Source organism: Delphinapterus leucas, chromosome 9 (genome assembly GCF_059928025.1).
Source record: "Delphinapterus leucas isolate spDelLeu-1000000601 "Yukka" chromosome 9, BTC_Dleu_Yukka2, whole genome shotgun sequence".
NCBI lineage: Eukaryota > Metazoa > Chordata > Mammalia > Artiodactyla > Monodontidae > Delphinapterus > Delphinapterus leucas.
The window spans coordinates 11,359,491-11,374,840 of NC_143137.1; the positions used below are offsets into that span (position 1 = coordinate 11,359,491).

The 15,350-nt window shown below is 41.6% G+C and overlaps 1 protein-coding gene across 6 annotated transcripts in view; it reads left to right on the forward strand.

Annotated features, from left to right (window-relative positions):
* Nucleotides 1–5,012, forward strand: part of TCAF1 (TRPM8 channel associated factor 1) — a 46,720-nt gene extending 41,708 nt beyond the window's left edge. For 5 of the 6 annotated variants that reach the window (XM_022578889.3, XM_022578881.3, XM_022578846.3 and 2 more), the window contains one exon: nt 2,241–5,011. In XM_022578889.3, the coding sequence (XP_022434597.2) occupies nt 2,241–2,250 (10 nt within the window). In that variant the 3' untranslated portion in view covers nt 2,251–5,011. Of the gene's footprint in view, nt 1–2,240 lie in introns of all 6 variants that reach the window. The other variant, XM_022578853.3, reaches the window with a different exon arrangement.
* The last annotated feature ends 10,338 nt before the right edge of the window (nt 5,013–15,350 follow it).

Here is a 15,350-nt window from a genome sequence, read left to right on the forward strand (position 1 = left end):
GTGGCTCTCACCCTGAGGACTCCCTGGGCTTTTATTTTGATCATTTCCCCAAAAACCTGACCATAGAACCCAACTGAAATACTAATTTACCATGATATTCAGACAGCTCCCTGATGACTCATATATTTTATGTCTTGGGTACTTTTCCAAAAGCTGTCTGGTGTATTACGAAGAGCCCATAACTCGGGTTAGCTCTTGGGAAAGTCGTTTTATCTCTGAACTCCCATTTCTTTGTGTGTAAGGTGAGGGTAAAGATCCCTGCCTCACAGGGTTGTGGGTGAAGACAGACCGGTCGTTCTGAGGAGTGTGGATACTGGGCATGCACTCTAAGGGGTGGTTTTATTTCATGATGGTCCACAGAGTAGTGAGTTTCCTACTCCCCATTCTCTTCCCACAGCCCAGGGGTTAAGGTCATCATCTCTCACAGTTGACTTACCACATCCAAGTTCTGGTTCTTTCACCAGTTAGTTATATGACTCTGGGCAAGCTCCTGAACTTCTCTGTGACTCAATTTCCTCATCTATAAAATGGGATCTATTTCATAGGACTATTGTGAGGATTAAATTTTAGTACCTCTAAAAGTGACAGTACCTGGCATTTAGTAGCTACTGAGAAATTGTCAGCTGCCACTGTTACTGTCAAATTAACTCAATATCATTTTAGATCAGGACTGCACTTTCAGATGGCATTTACAGATGCAGTGAATTAACCCTATCCCATCCTACACTTTTATACACTGACTCTGAAAGGATTCTGTTATATTGCCCTATGATCTAAAGGAAGGTCTCTATATTTATAGTGGGGTTTTAAAAGTTGCTTGGGGTTTGGTCTCCTTCTTCAATTCCATCTTTCAGGTAAAATCCCTTCTTTGATTAAGAGTGGAAGTCGCTTGAAAACCAGAACAATTCCACGAGGGTGTTCATCCTTAGCAAACAAGGAGCATCCGGCTGAGTGATGGTGTTTATATTTCCGCAGTGACACAGATTCCTGTCGCTGTTTGGCAGATAAAGTCCATGCACAAATAGAACCTTTACACTGGAACAAGATAACTGGATGCAACTGACCCAAATTTCATTTAATTACAGTACATTCAGAGATTTTTAACTTTTCTTCCAATCTTATTCAGAACCTCCCAATTCTTCGTAGTTTCAGCTAGAGCTGGGGCTCCAGGATTAATGCTGTGTACATCCAGCCAGTTTTCCTTTAGCTCACTTCTTTTGATTTAGTTGCTTTAATGCACTGTTTTATTTGCTTAATTGGGAATTGGATGGATGCATAGACAATAAGATTTGACCTAGACAATGTTTTCCTTTCGATTCTTTTACTGTGTCATTTCTTAATACTAGAATTATTTTCCCTTATTTCATGAGTATCTATCATCCAAGTACTTCAAACATAGATGTTAAATATTCATTCAGCATTGAAAATAATTGCTATCAATTAGTGGGTTGTTGAGTATGTGCCAAGTATATAGATTGTTTCATTTAATCTTCACAGTAACCTTATGGAATGGAAACTTAACAGCTCCCATTTTTCAAATGAGTGAACTGAATTTTATGGAGATTGAGTAAATTGCCTAAGCCTTTATTGGTAATAAGTGATAGATCTGGGATCTGAACCCAGGCATTCTGAATACAAATGAGTTTTAGTAACTACAGTGCTTTGAACAAGCAAATAAATGAGGAAATGAAGAAATGAACCAGCAAATAGAAGGAACTTTATGTCCCTCCTCGCCAGCACTTGGGCTGTTTTTACTTAGCTCTCACCTAATTTTATCAGAACAGAAAGTCCTTTTGTTTACCCCAAATGCCAGTTCAAAGGAAGACTTTGAGGTAGGCTCCTGAGGTGCTCCCAATGGACAGTGCTGGGATGGTCCCTTTAGTACGGTCCCAGTCATCTGGGTTCCGGGATCTTTGGGTTTCAGTCCTTATCTCCAGGGCACCATGAAAGCATTCTACTAGCTTATTGGATTTTGAACGATGGGCTATTTTGGTAAAGTGTCTGACTCCCAAAAGTCTCAGACACTGTATGTTTTCAGAAAGGAAATTAGATCCTCAGTCATTTAGAACAATTTTTATACCCATTCTTGCCCTCCTTAGTCCATTTTCAGCAGTACAGCCCCGGGGACCTTTTAAAAATATCGAGTTATCCATGTCACTCCCCTGTCTAAAAGCTTCCAATGGGACTTTGAATTTAAGATGATGAACTGAACATGTAAGTTTACTTCCCTCCCTCCCCAGGCCCCACTGAAACCGAAGTCAAGAAATGTAAAAGAGAATTGACACATCTCAGCAAAGAAAACTGAAGGAATTTGGTTATAAGTGAAGAAGATCTCAACACATTTCTGGAAGAGAGAAAGTGGAAGAAGTGATAATGAAAGAGTGCAGCTCCTTTCAGACGGAATATAAGCTGATCTGAACATGTAACCCCAAAGAGATTTGGGCACCTGAAAAGTCTGTCTACTGAAGAATTATGTGTCAGTTGTGAAATTGAACCCCATCTCATTCTACCCCAACCTTTGCACAGAATACAGGCAACCTACCACTGGTTTCTGTTAAGTCTGTTGTTGTTGTTGTTTATTGTTGTTGTTTGTGTAAAGGAATCGAATAAACTGCTTCAGGAAAGGTAGGAGTTGGTGCTCCAAAATAAATTTCTCTTTTGGGGAAAAAAGTGAGCCCCTAGCAGTTAGTTCTCTACAGATGGCTGAGATCCCTACTCAAGTAACCAAGTGCTTTTAGTCACAGAAAGGTTTACTGGAGAAGCAGACAGACCACACAATGGCAGAGGGAACCCACAGCAACTCCTATAAAAACAGTTATACTGATTCTTCAATGCAAATGGTCAGCTGGGAATTCCCAGACATTGAGCCTTAGGGGTAGGGGTTGGGGGAGGGACCAGGGGAGCAGCATGTGAGAAAAATAAACAATCAGGAAATTTGAAAAATATAACAGACTCTAGGGGCAACAGTTAACATGGAAGAAAATGACTTAAATATCTTCAGAGACATCTAAGGTGCATTTGTAAGATAAAAACAGGATGCTACAAAGAAGGGGAAAACCCTGAAAATAAGAGGAGCCCTTAAATTGAAATAGGACTGCCAAAAATATTTAGTAGACAGGCTGTAAAATAAGGTTGAGGGAATCTCCCTAGATATAGAGCAAAAAGAAATAGAAAATATAAAGAGAGGAAAGAGACACAGACAATATCTAACTGTTACGAGTTTCTGGAAGAGAGAACACAGGAAATGTTGTGAAGAAAAAAAAATTGAACAGAAATAAGTCTCCAAATTGAGAGGACCCTATACAACCTACATCTAGACATAATCTTGTGAAATTCTGGATATATATTAAGGATAGAGCGAAGATACTGAAAGTGCCAAGAGAAAAAAATAAAATTAGGTCATCATAATTAGCTCAACTAAAAAGGGATGAGAAATAGACTGGGAGCCGATTTTTCATCATCAACACAATGCTAGAAGCCAATAGAGAAGTGTCTTCACACGTGGAAAATCTTTGTACCCAGAATTCCATAGCAAGCCAAACTGTCAAGAGTCAAGTCGAAAGGAATTTTCCAACATGCGAGTTTTCAGAAAGTCTACCCTCTTAGCACCTGGAAAGGAAGTTCTCTCTCACCTACTGAGGAAGTTCTCCAGCAAAATGAGAATGAAAATTGGGAAAGAGAAAGAAATGGAATCCAGAAAACAGTGCACCTCACCAAGGATGGCTGACTCCAGAGTGACCATTATCCAATAGGATAGCTCACTCCAGAGTGACAGTTATCCAACAGGAAGGCTCACTCCAGAGTGACAGTTATCCAACAGGAAGGCTCACTTCAGAGTGACAGTTATCCAATAGGATGGCTCACTCTAGAGTGACAGTTATCCAAGAGACCCATTTCAGATGAGAGTACACAGTTTTCAGGCTCTCTGGGGAGAACATGCATTCTGTGCCATAGATATTATCCTTGAGAAGCTGGAATGTTTGAGAATATGGAGGAGATACATTCTTTAGTAAACAAGAGAACAAAACAAAAATGTCAAATTCAGGTTCAATTATGAGACAATAATAAAAAAAATCATGGAATGTAAGAAGAGACTCATTTTGACATTGGCAGTAGGTACATTTCATTTCAAGTGACACAGGAAACATGACATTGGATATGTTTGGAAGAAAATATCCTAGCTTCTACTTAGCTCCCAGTAAACAGTATTTACAAAGCCAAAATAATGTAGATACTATTTATTGGTATTCAGTGTTCTGATCAGCCTATAGGTAAAACACGAAAGGCTTGATCTTTTATTCAGAAATAAAAGGGGAAGTAATCCTGAAAAGGAAAAAGAAAGCAGAAAGAGGTTGAGAATTAGTTGGGGGAAGAGAGGTGGAGGGAAGAGTAGAATTACCTATTCAAAATGGGGATGAAAAGATAAAGTCTACAGTTAATGGGACAAGGACTAAAGGATTGTTACTGTTCAAAACTATAAACCAATAGAAGTATTAAAAATGACATCTGTCAAAAATTTGGAAAAGGATAGGCAAATGAAAGGTGGGAATAGTGTAAGTTAAATCCTTATCTTTTGTAATGGGGGATTATTAAAGATTGTCTAAAGTTAATAAGTCAAGAAATTATTGTTCAAACATTATTTAATGTTAGGAAGTTAGTTAACAGAATATCTAAAAATAGAAATTGTTAAATGCATTGCCTCTAGGGTATGGGACTAGGGTTAAAAGGGTGGGGTGGGAAACTGTGTTTTTCATTTTAAGTCCTTCTGTACTATTTAATTTTTTACCTTGTGCATGTATTACTTTGAAAATTTTTTAATAAACTTAAATAAAAACCCTTCAATGGCTTCATATTAACTAAGATACAGTCCAATCAAAACACTTAAAACGGCTTATAAGGCCCTCAAGTATTTGGATCCACCCAGTGTGTCCAAGGCTCATCACATCTCGCCATCACTCTCTAGTTCTAACCACACTAAATACCCTCCAGCTATTCAGACACACTTCCCCTTCTCCTGTTTCTACAGGTGTTCCACAGAAAACAAATCCTGTCCCGACCTCACCATGTGTCTGCTGATGAAGCTTACTGTCTAGCAGGTTTTCAGTATCAGTTGAGTGAATGAATGTGCAACAGGGTGTTCATGAAAATCACCAACTAGTGTTCTTTCCCAAGAAGGCACATGATGTTTGTCTCTATTCCAGGAGCATTTCAAGACCATGATGTACGCTTTCCTGAACTATTCATTTGACAGTTTTGATAAGTTTTAGTCATATACGAGACCAGGTGATGTCAGAGGATTTCTATCCATCTGTTAGTCTCTTTGGTATGTTCTTTGCCAAACTGCCTCAATATCATAATCGATTTTCAGCTATTTTTTCCCTGTAGTTGGGAGAAACAGCCAGCTATCTAGTGGACATCTTCAGGCTCCCAAGTTTCATGTGTCCTGCTATGCCTAGTTTCTTGGTGGCTCTTCCTTCTTCATTAATTTACTCTCTTCTATTGTCTACCTTCCAAGGCCAACTGGAGCTCTCTAATGAGTATTGACTGACCTTACTGCCAATCTTCAACAACTGCCATTTACTGGAAATCTTTCCTATCTCCTCTTAAGATCACTCTCTGATTTACCTAGTCCCTAAACCAATGTCCCCACCCAATGTCACAACCTCACCTAATACATGTACTTAACAGGCCAGTAAGTAAGCAAATACTGCCCTAGATATTGACTATTCTTGCTGACAAAAGTAACACACCCTTCTTTCAAGACTAATTCACGCCTATGTTCTTTACTCCTTCAAAGATTTTGGACCCCTACTTGGCTTCCATTTTGAAACAGATTTCTTTCATTGACCCACACAATTGGAGTCAGTCTTCCAAGTGTGGTAGAGAAGGGGTGGAGGTTATCTTTAACTTTTCAGACATCTAGCTACAGATACACAAAAACAATTCCACATCTAATTCGAGAGAGTTACAGAAATGTTACTTATTTGGATTCTTGTGATTTAAATGCTGTAAAGAGAAGCGTTTCTTTGATAGGAAAGCTTGAGCAGTTTATTTCCAATGTTCTAGTGTCATGTTAGGTGGTTGGTTTCATAGGTGCTCATTATATTAGAAATAAATAGAATAAATAAATGAGTAAATTAAAAACAAGGTATGCACTGACCAGTGATGACAGTGTCAGAAGCCAAGGATTATGCTAACACAAATATGTGCGCCTGAGGGCCATCAGAGTTAATCCGGTACATCGGCACTATATAGGGACTCATATATAATTAGTTAAGAAATATGTACGTGGAGGTACTAAAAATTTCTTTGCATGAGCTGCCTAAATTTGGACATCATAGGCACTTTCACAGATTGCCAAAATTATTTAGTATAATTTGAGAACTGAGATAGTGCTGAAAGGGTAGGACGGAGGGCAAAATGATCAAATGTACAGTATAAAAACAAGTCAAGTGGTTGGGAAGAGGCCCCAGAGACATAGAGAGAAGACCCCTCTCCGCTTCTCAACAATACAGCAGGCTCTGCCTATGCCTAGTCCTCTCATCTGTGAAGTGTCTGATGTAAACAGGAGCCAAGAACCTGGAAAGATCATAAGCTCATTCCTCACCCTTTGTCAAGGTTAATAGAGACAGGAGAGGAAACTCCAACTTTTTTTTTTTAATAGTTTCTCCTTTTCTTGCTATCTGTGTAGCCTTGGAACCAAACTGTTACAAAGTAAACAATAACAAGCCTTAGTTAAGGCTTTTGACATTTAATCACAGGATGATTGGCACTATAAGCTGATTTACTGATGACGAGCTTAATCAAAACTTAGAGCAGACTTAAATCTCAGGTCCTCATAGGGAAACTTTCAGATAAACTATAAAAGGGCAAAGATCTGACTTATCAGAAGTGTTTGAGTGACCTTTGGATAAAACCTAGTGGATCTCTGGTACTGGATAAAGAAGGGCCTTTGGGGCTTCCCTGTTGGCGCAGTGGTTGGGAGTCCGCCTGCTGATGCAGGGGACACGGGTTCGTGCCCCGGTCCGGGCAGATCCCACATGCCGCGGAGCGGCTGGGCCCGTGAGCCATGGCCGCTGAGCCTGCGCGTCCGAAGCCTGTGCTCCGCAACGGGAAAGGCCACAACAGTGAGAGGCCCATGTACCGCAAAAAAAAAAAAAAAAAAGGGCCTTTGATGGGGTGGGGAGGAGAGAATATGCTCAGGTATAGCCGGTGATGGTGTTAATGCCCTCCAGCCAAAGACCATCAGGAACACACCTGTAGTTGAACAAGTTGGACACCACAGGGAACTGTGGGAGTCTCAGTAAAAGAGTGTTAGAGAGAACCTGTTATAGGATTTGGGCTTGGGTAGGTAGTTTAAGGGAGGGTCTAAGGAAGCAAGGCTTTGTTCTGGATTGGATGCTCTCAAGAAGCAGTGGCACTTCTGTGAGTGAGTTTCTCAATAAATCTCATCTCTAAGGAGGGCTGACTAAAGTGAGCTTAAAGCTGGAGTTGGCTTTTTTAAAAAAAGCAGCAGTTACTCACTTTAGACAAGAGAGAGGTGTGTCTGGTATTTTGTGGTTGCCCAGAGATCTTGTTTCCATCTAACTTAATTTATCATAGTCTCAGAGTGACCTTGTCTGATGTCAATGTTCTGTGAAATTTTTATGTCCGACAGGGCAAACATGGCCATGTTCTAGCTGTGAGTGTCAGACAACTTCCTGGGTGTCAGGGGCTGCTTTTTTTTTTCTTTCCTAATGCAAAAGAATAGAGAAAGAGCCTTTGTTTCTCTTACAGAAAATTCAAAACTGTACTTCTCTTGACTGAGCATAAGGGATAAGTTAGAAAAAAATTAATATCACAATTAATATCACAAGAGATATCCTGGGAAAGGATGGTTCCCTAATGATCCCCTAGACTTGGTGAGGTCTTGGTTGTAAACCAAAATGAAGTTGGGACCGTGCTCAATACTCAAGGGGCGCTCACTTATTGTCTGAAACATGCCCACTCCTTAAATGTAGGTTCTGGGCCATGCCTAGGAGGAATAGGAAGCAGTCACGAGAGTAGCAGTTTGCTTTTACATAGGAGGGATAACAACAAACCTTTACAATTCATGTAATTTCATTTGCTAACTGTTATAATTGGTGCACACAGAAGGAATTGAAATTTTAAAACGGAAACTGGAAGATGCATTTCCCCAGTGCTCAGACTTCCCTTGCTAAACTTAGAATCTCTGTTGGGATAGGAGATTAAGGTAGTAAAGGTCCATGGCCTCACCCAGATTTTCAATATTTTTTTAGCACTAAACTAGATGAAGCCACTAGAGAAACACTTCTCCAAGTTAAATTAAAAACCTTTTTTTTTTTGCAGTACGCGGGCCTCTCACTGTTGTGGCCTCTCCCGTTGCGGAGCACAGGCTCCGACGCGCAGGCTCAGCGGCCATGGCTCATGGGCCTAGCCGCTCCGCAGCATGTGGGATCTTCCTGGACCGGGGCACGAACCCGTGTCCCCTGCATCGGCAGGCGGACTCTCAACCACTGCACCACCGGGGAAGCCCAACCTTCTTGTTTTATCTGCCCTCTTTTAAGAAACATTCATAACATGTTTCTTAAACATTCATAAAACCAGTATAAAATTTTGGTTTCTGAAAGATACATTTCCCACATTTGGGCATCCTCTTCTAGTCTAGCCATCAAGTCACCTAAAAATTCATTAGATAAACATGTATTGAACACAGACTGCAATGCTAGTTACTGTTACAGGGTCTGGAAATACAAGGTAAACATAATAAAGCTCCTTCCAGTTAGAACATAAAAATGAACAAATAAACATATATCAGGTATGTTAAGTCCTGTGAAGTATTATAAAACAAAGGATGGGGAAGAGAGTGTTCTGGGATAGAGGCGTAGACAATGGGTAGTGAGGTCCAGGAAAGCCTCTCTGATAAGGCGACATTTGAGCAAATTCTTAAAGGAAATGATGGAGCAAACCCTGCAGATAATTCACGGCAAAGAGAGGTAAAATTATATTTGGCATATTGAGAGCAGCAAGACAGACATGAGTTTCATCCCTAGAATAGTCAATAGCTACTTTCTCAGATGTAAGTCTTGACCACAGATTTCTGACCGTAACAATCTATTAGGGGCCATTAACCTAATGGACACTTGTAACTTTTGAATGTCTGTCCTCAAAGTCAAGCCACATTTCACAATAAATTTTGCAGCTGCTCCCCTCTGAAATTTCTCTGACTAAAACGAAAGAGGGGCTCATCTCAGTAGTTGTTATGGCCTCTACCAAAGGGACTGAATGGAGACATGACTCTATACTTTTCCATACTAATTTCTGGGCCCCTGTCAATGACCCGATGGATCCAGTAAGTAGAATTTGGAACCAAATTCATACGGAGAAAATTGATCTGGAAACAATTGACAAAGTTTGCATAGCAATGAAAATTTTAGTCTTATATGTTGATGCCCATCACGACAAATGTGTAGAGAGTAGCGGGAACCTTAGACTCAGTTATTCCTGGCTTGTCATTCTATATCCACCCTTCCCCCTTTTCCCCACCTGCCCAAGCTGAATGATGTCCATTCGACCTCAGTTCAAATTAAAAGACACTTTGGATCACAAGTCTCAATATATAACGGGAAGACTTAAAAAGGAAGGCCTTCATGTCACAGGAACTTCAGAATAAATTCTGAACTAACATTTGCAGGAAGAAGAATTATGTTGCTGGTCTTTATAAGAGTAGGAACTTTGACACACTCTTCCTCTGTAGGAATTTTGTTATGGAGATATTTGGCCTTCCATGATTCCCAATCCCCATACGACAGCCCCTCTGGCATCTCGATAGTTGCAACCCTCGTGGGATTGTGTATGAAGATGTATAAACCACACTGGTGTAGGTGCAACCATAGGAACCTGGATCTGTTGTGTGCCCACCCGTTGGGTCTGATATTTCAGAGCTGGAGGAAGAACATCCACTCAGCCTTGGGCTAAGTCAGCTCCACTGGTTCCCAGATGGCTGAAATCTTCAGTACAAAACCAAAGTTTATGTCTGACCTGGAAATGGGAGGAGTTTAGAAATGTAAGAAGCCCCCTCCCTCATTCATCAATGGAGGGAGAGAGTTTCAGCCTGGATATCTCTGGAGTGGCAGTGATTTTCTCCAAGACATCTTCTGTGGTTGGAATATTACTGGCTCCTACCATATATATTCCATATACTTATAACCCAAAAAAGAAAATATCACCCCACATTAACTTCACAAATGCACCAAAGGAGAATATGAAAACTTTTATAACTCTGAATTAGGGCTGGCCACCTGTCAAGGTGGCCAGCAAACTCCACCTTATTGCTTTAAATAAACATGCAGGCAGGAACTTGCCCCTGGAAATAGACCATGCTATAATTTGAATAAAGGTTATCATACATGTACTACAGAATGAAAAATGTGGATGAGTCTTCCCTAAATGCTCAAGTTGATGACTTTGCTCTTTACTCCCACTACAACGCAATTTTAATGAATACACTTGAGCATTTTAATGTTAGGAGATATAATTATAACAGTACTTATATTAGCCTGGGTCCTCCAAGAGGCAGAAGCCTGATGAGGTCAGGTGTACAAGAGGTTTATTAAGGGAAACACTTGTGAGAGAAGATGGAGAGAGACCCAGAGGAGGCTGGAAGAGCCATCAGACTGCGATGTAGTTTTAACCTTTGTGAGGAGAGAGTGAAAGAAGGAATGGTTTGCATTGTAGGTCTCAGAAGGTTTTGACAAGGCCTCTGGAGAGTCCGTGAGCCAAAGTCACAAACCAAAAAAGCCCCATGTCTCCTTAGTGCCCCCACCATACTTAATCACTGGCCAGCAGAAGCTCCTGGGCCACGTGGCTTTGGCGCCAAGGATTCTAGAGCACAGCAGCTGGGTCCGTCCGTCAGCTGCAAACCCACTCCCTGCAATTGGGAGATCTGAGCCGAGAGTTTTCATAGCCACAAAAACACTCCTTCTTAAAACAGCTGTAGACACCTGTTCTGGATCATCTTAGTGACTTAATTAACCTCGCCAGTGACTCATACCAGTACAGGCACATAGGTGGATTCATCCATCTCTATTCCTAAATTAGAGTGTGGCTAATCCTTTCCAGATTCTTGAGGCCCTTTAGGGAAAGACTATATGGGACCACATTAAGTTTAACTCGTAACTAAAAATAATTGAAGAAGGAGGCCAGTGACTATTAATGCTAGCCCACAGTTGGAAAGCATGTGTATAAAGTAACCCCTGCATTTGGCTTAGTGAGAAATTGGAATTACTGCAGAGATTTTCCTCTACTTGACAGAAATGGACGGATGTAACACTAGTAACAATGAAAATTCTGATCTGTGTATGCTAGACAATTATTACATTATTTATAACCCAAAAAGAGCCCATCGTTGCAGTGCAAAGGGCATGGATTCGCATGCTTGGCTTAAGCTAATTCATATCTACCCTTGGAACTGGAAATGGCTTCATTTCCCCCTGAATCTTGTAGGGGAGAGGTAGATTATCTGAACAAAATTGGGATTTGGTTAGAAAGGACAAGAGAGGTGAGGTAGAAAATAGATGTTGAGGAGGTAACCTCAGTGTTTCTTACATGGCATTTCTTAAAAACCTTCCTACAAATTGGAGACTACAATCCAAGCTCCTTAGTGTACCAGCTAAAGTCCCTTAAAATCTGGCCCAAATGCCTCGTAGAGCTAGCACTATATATACAAGTCCTGTTAACTAGCTTCACTCACAATGAACATTTTTTCTCAAACCAAGCTTTTCACACACACATCTTCATGCTGCAGACTATGACACAGCCTCACTTTGTAATGTCTGCCACCCTCATCTGCCCACAAAGATCATACATATTTCTCCAAGGCTAAGTTTCAGTGTTACCTCTGTAAGTTCTTCTCTGATATCTCGATTAGAAATCATTGCTTCTTCCTTTCTGTTCCCTTGCACTTACTTTGCAGCCAATTCAGCATCTACATAAATCCATCTGATACTATAGTTGTTTCGTGTCTCCTGTCCTCTCTCGACTTACTGACCACAGTATCACCGTCATCTCCCAGAGTGCCTCACAGAATATGTGCCCCGTGAGAATATGCTGACTTTCATGGACTAGTTTCTGTGTTCTCCTGGGTGGGAGGAAAGGCCTGGGGGTTCACACCTTCACATGAGCAATGATCCTTAGTCACATCCATGCTGGTCACCATCTTTCATTTCCCAATTTTTTAAAATGGACCCTTATGCTGTGCCTTATGTTGCTTTGTCTCCATTCTTCAGCCAACCCTTGCTCCCAAATGGCAGGTACGTTACTGATGCTGGGTCTGCTTCTGCTCTCTGACCCTGGAAAAATCACCTTTGTTTGAAATCCCTTCTTCTATTAGATCAACACTGAAATAGGCTCAGGAGTCCTTTTAGAACAGTACGGTAAAGTAAATATGGTATTTTACCGTAAAGACTGAGATTGATGTAGGTAGAAACCGGTTAAAACCTAAGAGCACAAACTCTCCAAAGAGATCTTGAGCTCAGCGCTGACATGGAACTTGCTTGACCCTCCCTCAGTGCTCGTTTCCCACTTTGCTTCTCAAAGGTCAGTTGTTTGCTGGTATGAGACCAAGAACTCAACTAACTTCACCTCACATTGGGTTTCCATCCTGAAGTATTCGGAAATTCTGATCTGTTGTATCCAAACTGTCTTCCTTGTATAGGTTTCGCCATGCTCCTTCTTTCTGCAACATGACTGCATTTGGTTCTCTGCCAATCAGGTTTGCACTAATCCTCCAAAGACTTATTTACTCACCAATTCAATAGACATTTCTTGAACATTCACTATATACTTATTTATTCAACATGCATTTATATATTTATTAAGATACTACATTCCAGAAATGAACCAAAATCAATGGTGGGCAAACAGGAGACAGACTCCACACTCATACCATGAGGGCCTATGAGAGAGAACATTAATCAGATGAGCATACAAATAACTGTAGAATTACAACCTGGGTAAGAACAGAGGTTTATCAGAAGGAGGATTTAGTACAGTTCTGGAGGTTAGGACAGTCTTTCCTAAGGAAGTGATGACTGAGCTAAGATAGGAAAAAAGAGTCATTTTCTAGGAGAAGGAAATTGCACTTTGGTAGGAGGGAGTTTTGTACATCGAGCAACCTTAAAGAAAACCCCTGGAGGGGAGTTTGGCCAAGACGGTGGAGTAGGAAGACCCTGAGCTCACCTCCTCTCACGGCCACACCAAAATTACACTATTTACAAGGATAGTAGAGCAAGGACTGATGAGAAAAACCAGAATCTACCAGAAAAGATCTTCTACAACTAAAGATATAAAGAAGGAACCACAACAAAAGGGGTAGTCGGGACAGAATCATGGTACAATCAAGACCCATACTCCCATGTAGGTGACCCACAAACAGGAGAATAATGAAAATTGCAGAGGTTCTCCCCAAGGACCAAGGGGTCTGGGCCTCACATTGGGACTCCCCAGCCTTAGGGGTTCTGCACTGGGAAGACAAGCCCCAGAATGTTTGGCTTTGAAGGCTAGCACGGCTTACTTTCGCAATAGTCAGAGGGCTGTAAGAAATAGAGACTTCACTCTTAAAGGGCACACACAAAATCTTACACACTCCGGGACCCAAGGCAAAAGCAGTAATATGAAAGGAGCCAGGGTCAGACCTGCTTACTCATCTTGAAGAGCCTCCAAAAGAGGCAGAAGGCAACTGGGACTCATTCTGGGGACATAGATGCTGGCAGCAGCCATTTTGGGGTGCTCATCCCACGGTGAAGCACTGGTGTTGGCAAGTGCGATTTGGGGATCTGTCCTCTAGCTTATTAGAACTGGGACCTGACCCCACCGACCAGCCAGCCAGGCCCAGTCCTGAGACACCCCAGACCAAGTAGCTAGCTGGGTAGAAACACAGCCCCAGCAGACAGCAGGCCAGCTACCATAGGGCCCCTTGAACCCCCAGTCACCCCAGGACACGCCACTGCCCACCAGAGGGGCCAGAACCCAGCCCCACCTGCCAGTAGGCCAGCACTAGCCCTGGTACCACCAAGGCCCTGCAGCCCCACACAATGGGGTATTACTCAGCCACAGAAAAGAATAAAATCTTGTCACTTTCGACAACATGGACGGACCTAGAGGGTATTATGCTAAGTGAAATAAATCAGACAAGACAAATACTTTATGATTTCACTTATACGTGGAATCTAAAAAACAAAACAAATGAACACACAAAACTAAACAGAGGGCTTCCCTGGTGGCGCAGTGGTTGAGAGTCTGCCTGCCGATGCAGGGGACACGGGTTCGTGCCCCGGTCCAGGAAGATCCCACATGCCGCGGAGCGGCTGGGCCCGTGAGCCATGGCCGCTGAGCCTGCGTGCTCCGCAGGCTGTGCTCCGCAGGCTGTGCTCCGCAACGGGAGAGGCCACAACAGTGAGAGGCCCACACGCCGCAAAAAAAAAAAACAAAAAAAAACTAAACAGAAACAGAGTCATAGGCACAGAGAACGAACAGGTGGCGGTTGCCGGGGGGGTGGGGGTGGTGGTGAAGAGGTGAGGGAGATTAAGAGGTACAAACTTTTAGTTACAAACTAATCAGTCACAGGTATGAAATGTGCAGTGTGAGGAATATAGTCAATAATTATGTAATATCTTTGTACAGTGGCAGACAACAACTAGACTTATCAAGGGGATCATTTTTAAACGTACATAAATATCAACCCACTGTGTTATGTAACAAAAAACTAATACAGTGTTGTAGCTCAATGATACTTCAAAAACAAACTCCTAGGAAAAGAGATTATATTTGTGGTTACCAGAGGCTGGGTGTGGGAAGAGGGTGAACTGGAGGAAGGTAGTCGAAAGGTACAAACTTCCAGTTATAAGACAAATAAGTTCTAGAGATGTAAGGTACAACATGATAAAGATAATTTACATGCTGTACCTGATATACAAAAGCTGTTCAGAGAGTAAATCCTAAGTGTTCTCATTACAAAGAAAACTTTTTTCTATTTCTTTAACCTCGCATCTATATGAGACGATGGACGTTCACTAAACTTACTGTGACAATCATTTCCTTATGTATGTAAGTCAGATCATTATGCTGTACACCCTAAACTTATATAGTGCTGTACGTCAATTATAACTCAATAAAACCAAAAGAAAAAAGAAAGAAAGAAAAAGAAAAGTTATATTTAAAAAAAGAAGGACTTCCCTGGTAGCTCAGTGGTTAAGAATCCGCCTGCCAATGCAGGGAACACGGGTTTGAACCCTGGTCCGGGAAGATCCCACATGCCACGGAGCAACTAAGCCTGTGCGCCACAACTACTG